The sequence below is a fragment of the Pinus tabuliformis genome, chromosome J (assembly GCF_031772625.1).
Source record: "Pinus tabuliformis cultivar Carrire ecotype Pingquan chromosome J, CPIR1, whole genome shotgun sequence".
Taxonomy (NCBI): Eukaryota; Viridiplantae; Streptophyta; class Pinopsida; order Pinales; family Pinaceae; genus Pinus; species Pinus tabuliformis.
Genome location: NC_142295.1, coordinates 1,180,731,939 through 1,180,752,908, shown reverse-complemented (window position 1 = coordinate 1,180,752,908; position 20,970 = coordinate 1,180,731,939). Strand labels below are relative to the sequence as shown.

The window sequence follows — 20,970 nt, the reverse complement described above, 5'->3', positions numbered from 1 at the left end:
CTGCACCAAGTTCCTACTAAAGTGGAACTTATCGTTGATATGTTTCGTCCTCGAATGAAACACGGGATCTCCAAACATCTTGATACAACTTTGATTGTCACAATTAATCACAGTAGGACCCAGAGACTTCTCGAACAAATCTGTCAGAAGCTTCCTTAACCAAACAACCTCTTTTCCTACTTCACATGCAGCCACATATTCTGCCTCGACACTACTCAATGCAACAGGATCTTGCTTCCTACTCATCCATGAGATCATAGCAACTCCCAGACTAAAACATCCTCCAGTAGTGCTCCTTCCATCGGTCTCACTGGCACCCTAATCAGAGTCTGTGAAGCCAATTAGCTTGACTTCCTCACTATCATACTTTAGGCAGTGATGTGTAGTGCCACGAAGATACCTCAGTATATGTTTGGCATCTATCCAATGATCATGATGAGGCTCCAATTGAAAATGACTAAGAATGTTCACTGCAAAACATATATCTGGCCTAGTATTTACCGGATACATTAGGGAACCCACCAATTGTCGATATGAGGTAGGATCCATGAGACTAGAGTCAGAGCCCCTCAACTTCTTGAGGTTGGTGATTATAGGAGTAGTCATTGGCTTGGAATCTATCATCCTGAATTTCTGCAATAACTTGATGATGTGCTTTCCTTGCCCTAAATATATCTCCCCAGGTCTCTGCCATAGTTCTAGACCTAGGTAATAGTGCATCAGTCCTAGATCCTTCATTTCAAATTCCGCTGCCAACATCTTCTTGCATTCTTGAATTCTTCACTCTACACCTGTGATGAATAAATCACCCACATAAAGTAGAATAATGACAGGCTCATTATTCATGACCTTGATGTAGAGATTCGAATCAACAAAACTCTTCATGAACCCAATTCTAAGTAGATATGCATCCATCCTTGCATACCATGCCCTAGGTGCTTGCTTCAAACCATATAGGGCCTTCTTAAGTCTGCAAACATGAGAGTCCCTGCTATTCACTTCAAAGCCCTCGGGTTGTTCGATGTACACTTCCTCATCAATGGTCCCATTCAGAAATGTGGTCTTAACATCCATTTGATGGATATTCCACCCCATTGTAGCAGCCAATGAAACCAACGATCTAATGGTAGTGTACCTTGCTGTCGTTCCAAAGGTTTCTTTATAATCAATGCCTTCCTTTTGAGAGAAACCCCTTACAACGAATCTTGCTTTGTACTTGTCTCTACTTCCTTTATGTAAATTCTATATGCTTTTGAGGAAAGATTATAACCAACGAATATTCCCTTGATACTTGTAGAGTCCAACTTTTTTCGCTTGTCTTTCGGAACATGGATATATGTTGGACTTCCAAAGATTCGGAGGTGATCCACACTCGGCTTCTTTCCTGTGAATACTTCTTCGGGTGTTGTATTATCAAGACTCTTATGAGGAATTCTATTTTGAATGTATACGACAGTCATCACTGCTTCTCCCCATAAGAACTTTGGTAGATCTTGATCAAGGAGCATAGTTCGAATGCCTTCTTCAATTGACCTATTCTTTCTTTCGGCCAATCCATTTTGTTCAGGATAATAGGGAACAATGAGCTCCCTCTTAATACCTACTTCCTTACAATATGCAATTAATTCCTTAGAAGTGTATTCCCCACCATTTTCGGACCTTAGAGTTTTTATCTTTCTTTCACTTAGGGTTTCCACTTCAGCCCTAAACTCCTTGAACTTATCAAATACAAATACTTCATCTTTTGTTTTGAGGAGGTAGAGCCATGTCTTTCTAGAATGGTCATCAATAAATGTCACATAGTAGAGATGAACTCCAAGTGATTTGTCAGAAATGGGCCCACACACATTGGAATGGATGAGGTCTAATATTTCTTTAGACCTAGTTTCATTATTATGAAATGGCTTTCTAGTATGTTTTCCCAAAGAGCATCGCTTCCACACACCTTCATGATCCAACTTCATATGAGGAATACCATGAACTAGTTGACTAAGAGTAGGGATGACCTTATAATGTAGATGACCATACCTCCTATGCCATAACTCAATGGGACTTATTTCCATATGAACCAAAGCTTGAGGAGGTGGTGTAATAACCCTATAAAGACTTCCTTCACGAACTCCAATAACCCTAGCTTTATCAATGCTAGAATCTTTTCCCCAAACCAATACTTTTCCATCAACAAAAACAATTCTTTCCCCTTTATCTTCTAAACAAGAAATAGAACACAAATTCTTTTTCAAACCTGGAACATATAGAATGTTGTTGAGATGCAACTTTGATCCATTATCTAGCTTCAATGATGTTGATCCCAGGCCTCTAACAACATAGCTTTTATTGTGACCCAATTCCACTGCATGAGAGGATGGCTCCTTTGATAGTGTATGAATTTGTTTGCTTTCACCTGTCATGTGTCTCGATGCTCCACTATCAATAATCCAAGCGTTGTCATCAATAAGAGACCCTGTAAGGGCAGCTAAGAATCCTTGACTCTTGACCTTGTTGAACAAGTAGTAGATGACCTTCTTGATCCAGTTTCCAACAATGTTGATACCCATTCTTATAGTTCATCATAGAGGGAGAATCTATGCCAACAAAGTGATCTTCGACTCTTCCTGACCTTAGCTCTGAAACCATGTTAGAAAATCAAAGTAGTTATATTAGGGTTTGATTCTCCTTTCTTGATAATTACTTGTGAGTGTGTTGGCTTCTTTTACTTCTTTATTATTTTATCTTTCATCAAGAAATTACCATATTATGTGTGTATGAAGATCAGAAAACAAGAGACACAAGATATAGGCACCATGTCAGGGAAAAAACCCCCTCAAGGGGAAAACCTAGTCAAGATAATTCTTCATTTCTATAGTATTCTTTGAGACTCTTCACCCTAGACCAAGACCAAACCTTCCCTCCACACCAAGTCAGCCTTCCAGATCTTCGACCCCTTCCAACAGCTTCGACTACACAACAACTTCTGGCGACATCGAAACTTAGGAGACTTCGATCTCCCAATCTAGAGAACGAAACATAGAGAGAGAGGCACCAAAAGTTTGATTTTCTTCCTCTCCTTAGACTTTCCCAAACTCGCACTTCCTTCGGCTTCACGGCAACAGATTTCGCACTTCTCTAGCTACTCTTGTGATATCAAACTAGCTTGAGAGATGATGCTCCAAATGACTTCGACTAGCTAGTATTTATAGGCTTCTTGTGGGTCGAATTAGGTTCCTTAGGCCGACTTGGTCTCTCTTAAGATGCCTTGATGTGGAGGATACATAAATCATATTTGACTCAATACTAAACTTTTTTACATGATTCAAAAGCGCAAGAAGGGTCTCTTTGAATGTGCAATGACTCTATAAGCTCAATATTAATCCTAGGAGTCCACAATGGGGACTTTGACTAATATAATGATGACCCAAGCATGAAACCCATGGTTTAATAAGTCATTATTACAATAATAAAAATTCTTTTCCTTATTCTTTTGACAAGTACATTACATGACTCACGTACATTAATGAAGACCGAACATAGTTACATTTTCCAACAGAAAAATCATCCAAAAGTGACTAAACACTTCTAGATATTGGATTTAGGGGTGGGAATGCTAGGAGGGATTGGTCTATTGGTCTATTTAGACGGCTCATTTTGACTTGGTTTGACTAGATATGGATCTATTTTAGAAGGCTGAGGTCAAAGGCAATTTGACCAAACTTTTCTAGGCTGTTTGACCAAGGTTGACCACAGACCTGCAGCGAGGGTTTTCATAGGTCAAAGGTTAACTTTGATCAAATTTGTGAGGGTAGAGTTTTCATTGTTTTGATTGAAGTTTGACCAGCAAGGAAGGCCGCATTTATTGGTAGGTTGACCAAACTTTTTGGAGCAACTCTGATTGTTGACTTTGCACTGGTTAGGGAATATTTCACTGTTGTTGACTTTCCCCAAAAATTGCAGACTTTGACTTTGGATCATATTTGACTTTTGGGCTCATCTCTCATTGGATATTGGTTAGTTGAATTGGATAGTCAAAGTTGTTGACCTTTGACTCATTGTTGATGAATTGGAACATTGTATCTCTCTGTTGAACATTTGATGACAATCTAATAGAAGAAGAATTTTGAAAGGGTTTTCCCCCTTGTGGGGTTTGATCAAATCTTGTGTCCCTCTTGTTCTTGTTCTTGGTTGTCTTCTATTGCATTTGAATTATTGTTCTATCTACAATTGCTTACTGTCATTGGAAGATTGAATTTATTTGAAAAGTGATTGCTAATTGAAGAAGAATTGGATTAAGTGATTGTGCTAAGCATAAAACATTGGAAAATTAACAGGGTATCAGAGCTGAGGTGAAGACAAGCCCAAGGAGATAAGAGACAATAGAAATCACCTTTGAAGGAATCTATTTGGAAGATGCTACTTGGTCAAGATGTTTACCTCATACTTCAAAGGATGCAGGGAAGCTTTGTGACTCATCTAATTTTGCTGCTTGGAAAATCAGGTTGGAAGTGAAATTGGATGAAAATGATGTTTTGGAATAGGTGGAAGGAAAAGTACCTGAGCCATCGAAAAATACCCCTGCTGCTGCGAAGGCCAAGTATAAGAAAGGTGAGATCAAAGCCAAGAAAATACTTATTGATTCTTTGAAAGATCATTTTCTTACATACATTGAAATGTTGAAGAAGTTTGAGGATATCTATGGCAAACTGGTTGGGATGTATGAGGTCAACACTTTGAATCACATTCTCTCCTTGAAAAATCAAATCAAGGACATCAAGATGAACAAAAGAGACACTGTACAATCATACTTCATGAGATTATCTCAACTCAGGGATCAATTGCTGATTGTTGGAGAATCTATGTTTGATAGAGAGTTGGTGCATGTTGCTCTTCAAGGTCTTCCTCCTATATGGGAGACATTCATTACAACTATTAGTAACAATGATAAGTTTCCGACATTTGATGAGCTGGTTGACAAGTGCTCTCAAGGAGAAACTATGATGATATCTAGAGGAAGGATTCAAAAAGCATGAAGAAGGAGAGCCCTCTAAATTTGCTACTCAAGATAAGAAAAGGAAAGGAAGAGGAAGACCATCTAATTCAAGAAATGCTACTACAGAATTCAAGGATTCCAATAGAAGATTCAAGAGGGAATTATTAAAAGTTGAATTTTACAACCACCACAAACATGGTCATTATGCTTGAGATTGTCTGGAAAAGAGAGATGCTCCAAGGTTTAACAACAATCGTGGCTTCAACAACAGGTTTAATGATAGAAGAAGAGGAGATGATAGAAGAAGAAGAGATGCTACTGAAGAACATGAAGAAGACCATCCTCCTCAAAAGATATCAAGAAATTCAAAGTATGGAAATAATGCAGCTACTACTCAATCTGAATAGATTCTTATTTATGCTCTTTTTAGTTCCTCTCCTCCGGATTCATGTGATAGTTGGTTGGTAGATAGTGGAGCCTCTAGACATTTCTCTGGGTATCATGAAGTCCTCTCAAATCTGGTTAAGAGGGAGACTAATCTAAAGATAATTCTTAGGGATAATTCTACTTATCCTGTGAAGGGTTTTGGTTATGTCACATTTCATTTGGATTATGGGGAAACCATACTTCTTCATGATGTTATGTATGTATCGGGATTAAAGAAGAATCTTGTATCTATATATGCCTTGGAAGACAAAGGGATGAGTTTTTCCTTCATAAGAGGGCAAGTCCTCACTTGGCTTATGGAATCTTGCATGAGAGATGCATTCACCTTGGGATCTAGAATTGAAGGACTCTATAGAGTCAATGGAAGACCGCTGCGAGCAATGATACATGATAGCAATCATCAAAGTGAGTTATGGCACCGAAGGTTTGCTCATCTACACTATGAAGCCCTACCTAAAGTAAGGAGGATGGTTTCTGGAATGCTTGAAGTTCAAACTAAGCATGATGGGGTATGTCTAGGATGTGCCAGTGGAAAGAAGTCGAGGGGACCATTCCCTTCTAGCAAGGACTAGTGATATTTTACAACTCATACATTCTGATTTATGTGGACCCATGCCGATTAAATCTCTTGGTGGCTATCTATATTACATAATCTTTGTGGATGAATTCTCCTGAAAGACGTGGATATTCTACTTGAAGCACAAGGACGAAGCATTTGATATGTTCTAGGATTTCAAGGCACTGATAGAGAATCAAGCAGGGAAAAAATGAAGGCCTTCAGGTCTGATAATGGTGGAGAATACACTTCTAATGAGTTCGTTGAATTTTGTAAGAAGGTTGGAATCAAGAAGGAGACCATTGTACCTTATAATCCCAAGCAGAATGGTGTGGTTGAAAGAAAGAACAGGACCATCATGGAAGCTGCTCGAGCCATGTTGCATGATCAAAAGCTGTTGAAGTTCCTTTAGGGAGAAGCCACTAATACAACAGTCTATGTTCAAAACATGATTCCTCATCAAGCCCTGGGTGACAAGACTCCCAAAGAAGTGTTCACAGGTGTGAAGCTCGAGGTTCTTTGGCTGCCTCGTGTACTTTCATGTGCTGAAGGACAAGAGGAACAAGCTGGAAGCCACTGGAAAGAAATGTATGCTTTTGGATATTGTGATAATTCTAAATCTTTTAGAATATATGTGCCTGGTCAAAGGAATATCGATTTTAGTAGCAATGTGACTTTCGATGAAGATGTTGTGCTTGGAAAAGCAAGGGATATTCCTCCTCCTCTTATTGACAAGAAGGATAATGACATTGACCTACTAGAAGGTCCTTCTTTGCCTGAGCCAAAGAAAGATGTTGCTGATGATTCCATGGAACCTATGGACTCCTTGGATCCTCCTCCATGTGATCCCCCTTCTAGGAAGAGACCACTTTGGATTTGGGATACTTTACAGGATGCTAAAAGACATGCTGCTGCTAGAGGAACCTTTAGAGAAAGCAAGAAGCCATGCCGATACCATGGATATGTTGTAGCTATGAGCACCATCATACAAGTTGAGCCTCCCACCTTTGCAGAAGCGGTGAAAGAGTAGGTTTGGAAAGATGCTTTGGACAAAGAATATGAATCTATTATGAAGAATGATGTGTGGGAAGTTGTTCCGAGACCTAAAGGGAAGTTTGTTGTGACCTACAAATGGCTGTACAAGATCAAATATGGAGCTGATGGGAGCATTGAGAAATATAAGGAAAGGTTTGTGGCTAGAGTTTTCTCCCAGAAAGAGGGAGAATATTATGATGCTATCTTTCCACCTGTTGCCCGCTATACTAACTATTAGATCTATTGTTGCCCTTGCTACTAGCCAGGGTTGAAAACTTCACCAGATGTATGTGAAGATTGCATTTCTTCATGGCATACTATAGGAACAAGTATATGTTGAACAACCACAGGTCTTTGAAGTACGTGACAGGAAGACTCACATTTGTAGGTTGAAGAAGGCACTTTATGGATTGAAGCAAGCCCTAAAGCCTGGTATGCTTGTATTGATAGCTACCTGGTGAAGCTTGGGTTTACAAGAAGGAATGTCAATCCGAACCTTTGCTTCAAAGTGGTCAAGGGTATGCCGCTTAGTTTGGTTTTATATGTTGATGATTTATTCTTGACAGATAGTGAGACTCTGATGATTGAGTGCAAGAGGGAGTTGGCCTCTGAATTCGAAATGAAAGACCTTGATTGATGCATTACTTCCTAGGCTTACAGGTGTGGCAAAGGCCCGATGAGATTTTTCTTTCTCAAGGAAAATATGTTGTGAAACTGTTGGAGAGATTTGGAATGGTAGAATGCAAGTCCATGGCCACACCGATGGAGATGAACTTTAAGAAGTTAAGTAGAGATGCTGGTGGACCTAACTTGGAGAATCCCTCTTAAGTATCGACAATTGATTGGGACATCTCCTAATCCCACTCAATTCAATGCTAATCCCACTCTCTTGCTGCTGGGATGGAAATTGGAATGCTGAAGAGTTGTCAACCTGTATCCCACTGCCAACTGGGGCATGTAGTATCTGACATGTCTATGGGTCCCCGCTCTACTACGCCCCTGACTAAGAGTATCACACCATCAATAGGATACCAACTCATGATCTCTTGCCAATCCATCCTGTGGGAAGGATCAGATGCATAGGCAACTGTATATGTGATAAGTCCCCTATGATGCAATGTGTCCAACTCACGCAACTCTATTTGGTCAATCAATAGTATCCATCGAGAAAACCCTGATTCTCTCCCTGTAATTGGTATAAGTGGTCAAACTGCGTTGCAAGCCTAGTCTATGTACTCCTGGAGAGGGCTACTCCCTGAAAGTACTGCAACTCTACTAACTGCCTGTGCAAGTACCTGCACTTCATCAGTAGGTCTGCCCAAATATGGATGCACCACCATCTCAAAAAGATCCACCCTCATCAAGTTGGAAACTCCACGCTCCTCTAGTCTACCAGCCTCCTGCAAACCTATCCCGTGATACCCTCGCAACTCTTGAGGACATGTGTCTGCAAATAATGCCACCTTGCTAGCTGTCTGTACATCTGCTTGCTCCTCATCCCCAAGGATGGCTACTCATCCTCCTCCATCATGGGCTCAACATGAACCTCCAACTGACTCTCCCCAAAGGGCTCATCATGCATATTGTGCATATCATCCTCTTGAGCTGACTCATGCTCCACCATATGTTGCTCCTGCTGAATCATCACTGGTGACTCATCATCCCAAATGTCTCCCATAGGGTCCACTGAGTTATCACCATACACACTGGAATATAAATATGGTCTACTGTCAGCAACTCCACATGACTGCTCATGCTCCCTAGAGGCACGTTCGTATGACCCCATGAACTCATCCAAAGAAGAGTCCTCATCCTGAAAGATAGAAGGAATATCCTCCTGCTCTACCTCTGCCATCTCCTTTACATCTCTCAAGCATGAGTGGTCAGGTCCCCAAGGTTCCTTGCAGATGAAGCAAAGACCCTTCCTCCTCAGCTCATTCTTGTTGCATGGTTGGTCACCATAAATCCACTACAACTCCTCCTGGGTCAACCGTCTCCTGAACAATCCAATGTTTTGCTCAACTAACCTTTCGGCTAGTTCATAAGCAACAGGTAAAACCCACTGTTCCTCCCTCCAAATGGCCAACAAGTTAGACTGCAACCTCCTGCAAATGACATCATGGCCTCCCATAAATGAGGACAAAATGGACTTCATGTGTTTTATGACTATATCAGGATGATGTTTCCTAATGCTGAAGAAGCATTGGAACATCTGCATGATCAAATTGTCACACTCCAGGTCAACATGAGGTCATAAGACCTAACCAAGGCCATGACTTCTAGAACCTCTAAACTTAGGGAATATGGTTAATTAATCAATATTAATTGAGATGTGGTGAGAATCATCTAGAAACTCACATGGATTGACAAGGAATTAATCTGGGCCATTGATTATGTTTTAATCTTGGTCGTTGGTGCTCCAACATAAGATTATAAGAAAAAGTCAATGAGTAGATGGAGAATACACCAGTGTAGATAGTCAGTTGCCTAGGCATATCGTTTTTCTCAGTGGTTGAAGTTCAACAAGAGAAGATAGAGTCGGAGGGTGAGTTGCAGGGGAGAGAAAGAGGGCATCAACAATAGTCTGAGAGTGCAGGATAAATTCTGGAAGGGTCAGCGTGAGAGAGGACGCAGTTCATCAGGGCACTGCACAGAGGATGACGTAGTGAGACCAACGTAAGGGAAGAAGGGTCATTTCGGGGTCAGAGAATCGTTGTGGAGAGTGAGAAATTTAATACTAAATTTCTCTCAGTGTTTCTTTCTCTATTTTTGTTGTCCGATATCTTGTACATGAATTACTGCTGAAGAATAATAAAGAAACCCTCATTTGCTGCACTGGTTTTCCCACATTGGGTTTTTTTGGGGATGATTGTCCAAAAATAACTGTGTTAATATGCTTATATGTGTGCTAGCATTTCTTTAATTTTCCTTGCATTTATTTTTCCTCAGTATTTAATTTGTGAAGGCTACAATTTTTTTATTTCGATATTTGCCGTAAGAAACTGCAAATAATATCATTTACTGCAGTAGGATTCAAGACTTCGGAATTTTCACATCCTGCACTCTGTCTCTTGGCCTGAAGATGACTGTGACAATAGAATTTCTTGAGAATAAAATCTCAGTGCCTTCAACGATCTTCCCGCAGAGAACTTGAACAATTCTGTCCCGATCCCAGCGATTTTGTCTCATATACTATACCAATATAGCGCTTGGCTTCATGCGCACCATATATATATCTTTGTCCCACACACTTAAGATAGTCAAGACATGACGCCATCTACGCATGCCCCCATTTCCCATGTATGCTAACGGTGTGTAAAAGACTTCCATTAGATGGCCGTCGATTCTCCACAAACTTGGCAATTGATTGAGCTGTTGCAACAACTCAGATTGTCTCCCGCGAGTATGATAAACTCAGCCTTAGCCAAATTGATTTATGTTTTACGTGGACACTGATAAGATTTTGTTAAAAATTTCGCCTTCCAGACATGAAAACGGCCTTGCAATTCAGTCTTAACCCATGCATCATATACTCTGCATCATACTTCATGGTTGCATTTACACCAGATCAACGCTCTGTCGCCAAGTATAACTTGATCGAGCACTTGGATGATCACCAGAGAGTCAGCGCAATGGCCAAATTTATCTTGTCATGACAACACTGTGATCCCATGAATATGCAATCACATGCACATGCTATTAGAGTCACGTTCCGTGGTTTGCACAGTCATGGAATTATATCAGTTTCAATTTAGGGATTAATCTTTAAATAATAATGTGATGGCGTTGGCGCCCGATCTTAGCTCCTATGCAGACCCAAAATTGTAATGTTTCAGGAGAGAATTCACTCTCGGCCAATACTTAACCTCCAACAAACAAATTGACGGCAATTGATCAGCACGTTCCTCCTCTCAAGATCAAGATCAAGATCTCGCCTTCAGCGAGAGACTATTATCGCTTGTTGGTCGTTGTTCTAGTAGACAAACTTAGATCAATCTCAAATGGGACATCACAGGTAGTTCACTTCGTTCGACCTGCTCTGCATACAGTTTTCCCGTGAAATTTGCTATGACAGCCCACAATGAATACAACGGCTTTGATCAGTCTTGTTGTGGTGACAAATTCTAATCTCAGCCCTGGTCTGACGCTGGAATAACGACGTCCAACGAGACAGTATTGATGCAATTCGCGCCTCTGTCCAATTTGATGATGAGATACTCGACTCCGCCTAGTAGCTCTCGATCTGCGCAATATGGTGCTTGGTCCATGACAAGATTTTGACTTTTATTTTGTGCCTGTGGCCTCCATGTACTTGGATTGAACGACCACACGCACCATGGTATTTCACAACAGTCGCTCGATCTTCAGCATGCCCCAACAACTTGATTTCCATTTTATGTTGACCTGGTTTCCTAGAAAAAATTTGGCTTGACCTCTGTTGGGCAATAGAAGCGGCCCGACCTGATTCAGAGTGCACCTTTTGACGTCGACTAATCTGATTTGGTGGTGAAAAACAAAAAAATACTCTTGGCCCTGCCAAGAAGTAACGCGACTTTGGTGCCACGTAATGGGTTGCCGCCACCGAATCACACATTCGGCTTCCGCTCAGTGTACCCAACTCGGTCTCTTTAATAATGTGATGGCCTCTTTTGAAAAAATAAATCACAAGTCTTGCTCACTTGCAATATTGGGGAATTTTGTTGAATTCTTATTATGTCTGCAACAAATTGTCAGAAAAATTGTCGCATAGTCAATATGAAAAATTTGTTGAACCCTTTTCAATAAATTCTCATTTATTGCAGGAACTGTGTTTTCAACGTCTTCGGCTAATAGATAAAATAACCCTCAGGCTGGCATGAAGACCGGCTCTGATACCACTGTAATGTCCCAAATGGGATATTTGGCTAATTTTGCAGAACTCTAGCCTAATAAAAAATTCTTCATAAAATAACCATTCAATTAACAAAATATTGCCATGTAAAATACAACAGATAGAATGCATGCAATTCCATAACAAGAACCTCAACTTTATTATAATATAAATAGGGGTTTACATGATGATACAATAAAATAGCTGAGATGGGAAACTGGCCTCAAGAATCTGCTCCAATGTTGTGCTGGCCCTCCAAAACTGAATAGAAATGTCACTGCTGAGCTCTCCTGTGAATTCTTGATGAATTCACCAAGGGGGCTGAGGGTTTCCGTCCCGGGGCTACTGCTGAAGTAGAGAATTGGGTTCTCAACCTCTCATACAAGAAGAAATATCGGCAATATATCATCGAATATCAGAAATATCGCGATATTTTCGGCGAGCCGAAATATCGCGATATTTCCGAGATATCGGCGATATCTCGGCAAAATATCGCGAGACGATATAAAATATCGCCGGGCGTGTTTTGTCGTGGCTAGAAAAAGGAAAAATTGTTTTTTTTCTTCATTTTTGTTTCTGAGTGTTGGAGAAGGAAGGGGAAGAGTTTTGTGGTGGTTGTCAAGGAGGGTTTGAGGATCAAACAACGATTATCACCACCAACTAAGATTTTTTTGTGGATCAAAGATTGAAGAATAGTGAGACAAACTTCATTTCCCTCATTAACAGGTATGTTCTTAAAAACCCTTATGTTAATGATTTTTTCATAGATTTAGGGTTATGCTTGCTTGCCTCTTTGCCTACCAACATTTTGTTTCTTTATTTTTTTCCATTTGCTATGATTTTCATGCCCACGAGCCAATGCAAGGGTTTTCTCCATATTTGGACAGCAAGCTTCATTTGTTTTTCAACTTTCTTATGCACCCTCTTATTGCCATTTTTCATTCACATTGCAAAATGCAAATAATGTAGTAACTCTTTTTAAATGAGGTGGTTATTACTTATTATTTTTTGTGTTGCGGGGTTTAATGCCAATTTTTTGTTTTTTTTTGTGCCCTAGGTTTGAATTAGTTAACTACAAATGTCAAATATGCCAAAAGCCTTGGACCCATTTTGGGAGGATGGGGAGGCTGTTGGTGGGGCAAATCAGGAATATATATCATGCAAATTGTGTGGGACCAAGATGTCAGGAGGGGTTACACGATTGAAATACCATCTGGCTAGACTCTTTGCACATGATGCAGATGTAATGCCTTGTATGGTTTCTAGTATAGAGGTTATACAAAAAACTCTTGAAGCAATTGCTGAACAAGACAGAAAGAAAGCTGCTAGGGAGAGGCCAATGGTCTTAGATAGATAGCTGCTAGTTTTATTTGTTTTGCAACTTTTGCTGCATATAAGTTTATAACTCATGATGATGAAATACTTTTAAAGTTTTATATATGTGATGTTATTTTGTTTGAGTCCTTGATTGGACAATTATCAGGGATTAGCAGGATATGTGATGTTATTTTGTTTGAGTCCTTGATTGGACAATTATCAGGGATCAGCAGGATTTGGTATCGCCTTTGAAGTTTGATGTATCATTTCTATTTGACATCATATATATCAGTGCCTTCTTCATATTTATGTGCCAATGTGTTTAGTTCATGTTGTTATTGCTTTATATGTTTAGAAATCTGAAAAAAATGAATTTATTATCCATTTTTTATGCTTGCTGATATTTGCCGATATTGCCGATAAGATATTTTTTGGACCCTCGCCGATATTTTACCAATACCGATATTTTCAACACTGATTTTAATCATTGAGCACATTTCCCTAAATTAAAATATCATTTTAATGTGGGAAGTTGGTAAATTAACCACCATGCCTCCTCAGGCCACTGAAACTCCCTTCTAACCATTCCATCCTGTAGATTTTCTTGTTCTGGTTCCAATGAGCTATTACACTAAGGTGTTTTGTCAATTATTCCTTCCAGAATGCCACCTTAAGCGTAATTAATTGAGTCAGGGCCATTAATAACTCTGTTTTTTGAAAGTTGTCGAAATGCACTGGAACAAAAGGAAAACTGTGTGGATGATGTAATATACCAAGTGAATGCCATCGGATCTCATAGAAACTCCTCAAAACCCCTCCAAAAGCCCCTGGGCCTGCTGATGATGCCAACTTGCACCTGTGATCTGTCTGCCCCCAACTCTGAAAGTCCATCCTAACCATGCCATAAGGAACACCAGAAAAAGGAAAATCACAGAGCTCTCAGTGCATTGGCCTTTATTGTTTTATGTCTGTGGTCCACGTGTCAAACCCTTTGTGACTTGTTTAAAGTATTAGTACAGCTTGTGGTGACTGCATGTTTGGTCTGATTTTTTTTTTGGTTATAAATCACTGTAATTATTGTTCTAATAATAGTCAAAGGAAGCCTTATTTAAAAAAACATAAAATAAAAATAAAGCATACTGTGTGAGTGTTTTATTTAGAATTGAAGAAAAATTTATCAGGGATGATAGCACTGCTTTTATAGGAATATTTTTGATTAAAGCAAAATTGTCTCAACGTGGTTTAGGCATTAAGCTGGTGCTCATAAGTCAAATTGGTTTATATTTTGGCTAATCTAAAATAGTGCCATTTTTTTTGCTTGTGTGTTATAATTTTTTATACCGAATGGATGGTTTGGTTAACTGGATAGTGATGAAATAATATCATTTTATATATGTTAATTAGTTGTTCTTGGGTTTTTCCTTGACATGGATACAGTGTGTCGTGGTTGAAGACGCTCTTGCAGGTGTTCAAGCTGCCAATGCAGCAAAAATGAGGCAAGTGCAACAGACATAGTTTTCTTTTCTTTGTCGACAACACATTAACCATACTGGCAATTTTGATTGCTGATGCACATCATATGCAAAATCTTTTCGAACTTGAGGTTTTCTAAACATTTCTGCTAATAAAAATTGGTGATGCTGTACAACACATTAGGGATCAGTTGTTTTGAGCAAGTGCAGCTGTTCCTATTGAATAACATCTTACAGGATTTTCGTTCCTCTCCATATACTTGGAAACCAATTTACCAAATTCATATGCGTTGCTTCTGCAAACCTGGTTTACACCATATGATTTATGAAGTTTATAAGCACTGCATCACAACACCATTATTGAATTCAAAAGTATTTCATGATACATGGTTGAGAACAGTCATGTTGGTATAACTGTAGGACATTTGGAGAGAAAAGGGCAGTATAAGTAGTATTTCCTGTAGTTGATTTGGCATTGTCATCTTTTTTATGAATAGGCAAGCACATGCAAAGTTAATTTCTTTAATTTTGAGGAATGTAAATTATATTGGATTTATCATTATTTTTTGTCATTGAGGAGGTAAGTAGAGAATCCTATGGGTTGCTTGTGATTGACTCCTTGTTGGATGCAGATGCATAGCAGTAACAACCACACTGTCAGAGGAGAAGCTTCTTCAGGCAGGGCCTTCACTTATCAGAAAGGACATAGGAAACATTTCTGTTAGTGACATTCTCAACAGTAGAAGATCTGGTGAATATTAACTTGAGAAACGCAACTGATCTGCTTTGGAATGACATGCAATGTTGTCAGAGGACATTTACATTTCCTTATCTATGCATGGCTCTGCCTGGATATATCAGGGGGAAATTTTAATTGTTGTCTTCATATTGTCAATGTGGATATTAAGTGGTTCCTAACTTGCTAGCCATATGAGAATAAACATTCAATTCACAACTGTAACCATTTGTTGCCTCTAAATTATGCATCTTCCTATTGAGATAAATACTTGTGAAATCACTTATCTTACTTTAGCATACTGTGACAATACTTTCATTCTACCTTAACCCTGAAATACGTGATGTATAGCATTTGGAATTAGCTCTCTCTGCAGGTTTTGACATTTCAAAGAGGTCTTTCTGAAAGACATTAATGCTTCCCAGGAGAGACAGCTAGTATGAAATCTTTTACATGCTGTGAAGATTTCTGACTTGCAAAACTTACTGCAGATGAGAAGAGTGATCAGGTGGTTGGGCAGATGGAAATTGAACAGGAGGCTTACTTAGAAGTTCACCAGGGTAGAACTAGTGCTGGACATATTCCAGATATACAGTCTGTGCTTGATGCCGAAATCTTGTTTCCTGGAGGGTAAGATACAAGTGTCAAAATACTACATATAAATTACCAGGGTAATATGCTTTAAGAAATACCATATGCATAATTATGTATTTTCCATAATATGTAGTTTCAACTTTCTATAAATAAAAACAATTATCATATTTTGCGTGCAAAGGTGCTACTTTTTCCCCTAGCATGTCAAATATCCATAATATTTGTAGAAACAGAGGAGTCCAGGATTACAGGTTTGTTGGTTTTATCCAAAAACAATTTTCTTTATGAAGAAATCTAAGAGCTTTGATTCCTGATGCCACTGTAATATCTCTTGGTACCCTTATCCTGATAATGGGCCAAAACAATCATCTTTGTCGGGTGAGTGATGCAACTTTCTTTATTCCATGATGTAACTTTTTACTCCATGAATCAGTATATGATGCATTTTCATAAAACAAGGGGGAAAATAAATGTTCAGAGTAACAAATTCATATTTTCATTCTAATTACCAAGTAGAAGCTGAGATGAAGTTCCATGTAAACATTTCCCTTTAAAATGCCAATGGTTTATTTAAGGAGGCCAATTATGTCTTCCTATTAATATAGGCATGTGGGCATTTAAATGGAACCTTTCACTTCCTACAAAACTATGCAACTGAAATGTTTTTCAGCTGTTTTCTTATAGGAACTGATGTCGATGCAGGAATGACATGAAATAGTTCAAAATTGTTTGGGAAAAGTTTCAAACATTTCCCAGCAATTTCTAACAATATAATTGCCATTTTCATACTATTATTTTAAAACAATTAATTTTTTAATTTGTTTTAAACATTGGTAGGCCTCATGACTTGTAACCTGATAAAAACAAGCAGTTAAAACTTAATAGTGTTACTCAAGTATGAGCAAGATTCTGAGCACTCTACCGTATGTGAGAAAATATTTGCAGATGTTCCAGACAGTTGATTAGTGTGATCTAGGAACATTTTATGGATGCGCACTCTTTTCCTGGCATTATCGTTATGGTTCTATTGAAATGACTAACTGCTCAATGATTAGTGTGTGATGTCTAGAGAAAAGTGGATAGTGAAAGTGATTGGTTCATGTTCCTATGTATTGGCAGTGTTTTCTGTTACTTGATATTCAACATCGTGATGATGTCTTGAGGTAGTATCTTATTCAGAATGGAGATCTCTATATCAGAGTTGTGCCGATGTTTTCATCGTTTCGTTGGTTGGGAGGGTACATCTCACATTGTTCCTTTCTCTTATGTGTTTCACACGGGGTTCCAGCGATTGTTATGGTTTGATGTGGGTTTGAGCTTCATATGTGAGTGCCCTAGGCTATTTGGAGCTTATTGACATTTCATGCACATTATTATGATGAGAACTTGTTGTTGTGGGAAAAGTGCCCTACTCAACAGCAATGGGTTCTCCCTAATGTAGAGTATCAATTAGATTTCACACCATTTGAAATAAAGAACCCATTTGTATTTTGGCTGGGCAGCCATTACTATTGAATGCAAAATAGAGCGTGAAATGCAAAATCTACAGTGCTTTTTAATCTAAATGCAGAACGCAGTTCTATCTAACCTATCTTAACTAGGAGCAATTTTAACTTGCGAATATGAGACTCACTATATCATTTCTCTTGTATTTCCAAAATAGAAAGCTATTCAAGAAAAGCAGCAACATATATGGATGAACAATAATGAAAAGTAGAGAAGTTTGTTATTACATTACCACTTACAACCTCACACTCACTATCACAAGCAAACATCTTAGAAATGCAAAGAAAAAACGATAGTCCTCATTGTTGGAAATATGGTAGCCATGGTTGGTATTTTCATCTTGAAAATAAGTTGGAAAATTTGAATTTAAATTTTTGCCCCCAAAAATATTCAAGTCGCCCCCATCTTTTTTAGGTCAGTTGGGCCCCTATGAGGCACCCATTCGACCCCTTCAAAGTCTATATAAAGGAGAGCCTTCCTCCATCATTTGGCACATTGATTCTATCTTGATTATCTCTGATCCAGTGAAGTTGGGAGCAGAAAGAGGAGGCTGGAAATATGGAGGAGGGATTGGTTCATGGCTTGGCAGTTGATTTTGTTCTTGGTTACTGGTTTGACTATTATCTTGCTATGGTTATTTTTGATTTATTGATGAATCTGGAACTCTCTCTCTCTCATAAGGAAATAATTTTCTGGGTTTTACCCTTGTGGGTTTTGCCCTGGCCTCATGCCTAAATTTTTTGTGTCTCGTCTTATTGTCTTATGGTTATTTTTACTGCTCTTTCATATTTAATAGTTGAATTTTTCTTTTGTGTAACTACTTAATGGTATTAAATGTTATTAATGCTAACTAATCATTAGAAGTAGTTACCTATTGAAGGATATTATTTTTCTACCTTATGTGCCCTAGAAATTCCAACATGGTATCAGAGCGACGCTGAAGAGCAGTGAATACAAGTAAAGTTCTCTCTTATGACAATCGAGCTTCTCTAGCAAGGCAAATTCTGTGGCAAATAATCCTGTAAGAGATGGCCGAATTCTATGACTACTGTGCTAGAAGGCCATAGAACAAAGGTTCGACTTGTGATAGAGGATCGAGTATCCTTTGAGGTATGTAAGATACTATTTTTCGGTTTATGCAAGCGAGCTTTTTGTCCTCCTGTGATATGGCACCTAATTCTCTGAACTTTCGCCGACCTGTGGCTATTTTTTTGAGTTATTTTTTGTGATATTTTTACATATGAAAATTTCCTTACTCTATGGCAATTCTTATGCAAGCTAACATAGGATCCAAGCTCTGTGATCTGTCTTAATAGAGTCCTATAATGGTGCTTACGAGATTTTATATTGTGTGAGCTCCTATGTCCCTACTATGCAAGCTCTAATATTGCTATCTAAGTCACTACCTCTCTGTGGTCCCGTGGTACAATGGAATGATTCGAAGACAGTGATCTAGCCCGAACACTGTGGTTCCTAACTTTGTGGTGTGATCTAAGATCCGATTTTTGTGATGTCAATTTTGGGTTGAAATTCTAATGATCTAAATTTTGTGATGATCCAAAATCCTCTCCTAACAATCCAAGCCCTTGTGATCTAGTCTATGTTGATAATTTGCATTAAGGTCATCCGAGTTGTGTTCTTTGGAAATGTTAGTGTGCTTTTGCTAGAAAGAAAAATGCAAACCTATATGTGCAATATGCGACCTTCTCTATGACTCCATTATCTGTGAGCTTCTCTTTGCAAAATTATTGTATCTCTGTGGAATACCATTGTTCATATATGTTAGTAAGAAGACGAAGTCTGGTCATATGAATCACTGTGGCATTAAAAATTCAAAAACTCACCTTAGTGGCGTCCAAAGCCGAATTGCGAGTTCTATGGCTCCGAATTACGAGTTCTGTGGCACCTTCATGCGAGCATCCCTGTAGCTCTATTCTCCTATGGTATGCGAGTTACTAGGCCTCTCTATGCAATCGTTTCTGTGGCATCTCATGTGAATTTTGTAAGACTATTATGGGATACGAATCATGTTTAGTAACAAATTGAAGAATTTGTGTTGATTTGAGGCTTCAAGCTACAAATTAAAATGTCAAATGATACGAAGTCTGAAGCTATATATATGTATGACTGCGATACCATGTGAGTTCTCTCTGTGATAAGGCATCTGATCTTCGTAGGCATCTGATCTTTGTGTGTGCTTTATATAAGTTCTATGGCTCTATATGTGCGACCCCTGTGGAATCTCTTATACAAGACCTGAAGCATCATAAATCTGTTTTTTGAGCTACTGAGACATTGATTTTCTATGAAAATTTATGTGATTTGAAGCTGTGGATCCGACCCCTGTTCTGATCTAGGTCTATAACGGTCTAAGGTGACAATTCATTGTGAGATAAAGTTCTTTTTCTGATGCCAACAATGAATTTTAAATATGTATCACATGACCACTGGGATTCGTGAGGCTACATACATTTGTGGAGCCATGTAGAGGGGTATGCAATTGATGCAATCGAATTTTAGTCAAGATCTCTGAGGCATCCTAACATCCGATCAACTTTTGTCCTAGTGTTCCAAAGTCTATAATTGTAGAAGTAAAATGTTCGAGGCATTTTAGTAAATTGTATGGGTATAGGGCTTATCAAAGTTGCCTCATATATGTCTGCTGGATTGATTTTTCCATTGCAATCATGATTAGTCTCCACCATGTTTTTATATTCCATATGGATATCCTCAGTTGTGTCCATTGCAACAAAAGTGTCAAAAGAAGCAATGCTACCAGTTTTAGAAGCGTTTATGCCATTAGTGTTGGTAATGATGATTACCTAGAACTTGGGACTCTGCTAATTGATCACTAAGGATCCGAATCTGAGTAAATTATGTACAATGATATTGTTGAAATGTAACTATGAAGCATGATCTGAACTAAGAGAAATCTGAGACGCTGACCTAGTTACTAAGCTTTGTCCTATACATAAAAAAAGGACGAGATCATACTACAAATGGTGTGATATCCCCACTAAATAAAATTATGTTAAGTATATCCCATTTTTGTATTTTTGACATTTTGATGATTTAGTGACTTAGGAAAAGCGGGTTGAGTAGATTGTTGAAAAATGTGTAACCAGGTTCGGTCTTCATAAATGTGAAATGTACTTTTGATTCTTGTAAATTGTAAAATGAAAGAAAATAATTATTACTATTTTTGGAGCATGGGTTTCATGCTCAAGGTCTTTTATTTTATAGGTCAAGCACCAATTGAGTGCTTCTGGGGTCAGTCCTAGGTCAAGAAGTCAAAAGAGTCATTGTCATAAGTTGAAGACCCCATCGGGCACATTGTAACTTGTAAAGAACATTATTTTTGTCATTAAAAGTGTCAAAATACCCTTCAAGACCAAGTTGGCCTAATTTGAGGAGCCACGTCCACCTTGAGAAGTCTATATATAAAGGAGGAAA

At 38.6% G+C, this 20,970-nt stretch overlaps 1 protein-coding gene across 3 annotated transcripts in view; it reads left to right on the top strand.

The window, feature by feature from the left end:
• LOC149231281 (haloacid dehalogenase-like hydrolase family protein) overlaps positions 1–20,970 on the top strand; it is a 574,449-nt gene that overhangs the window by 57,776 nt on the left and 495,703 nt on the right. For all 3 annotated transcript variants that reach the window (XM_089379150.1, XM_089379151.1, XM_089379149.1), the window contains exons 6-8: positions 14,647–14,705; positions 15,314–15,432; positions 15,909–16,047. In XM_089379150.1, the coding sequence (XP_089235276.1) occupies positions 14,647–14,705; positions 15,314–15,432; positions 15,909–16,047 (317 nt within the window). The remainder of the gene's footprint in view (positions 1–14,646; positions 14,706–15,313; positions 15,433–15,908; positions 16,048–20,970) is intronic.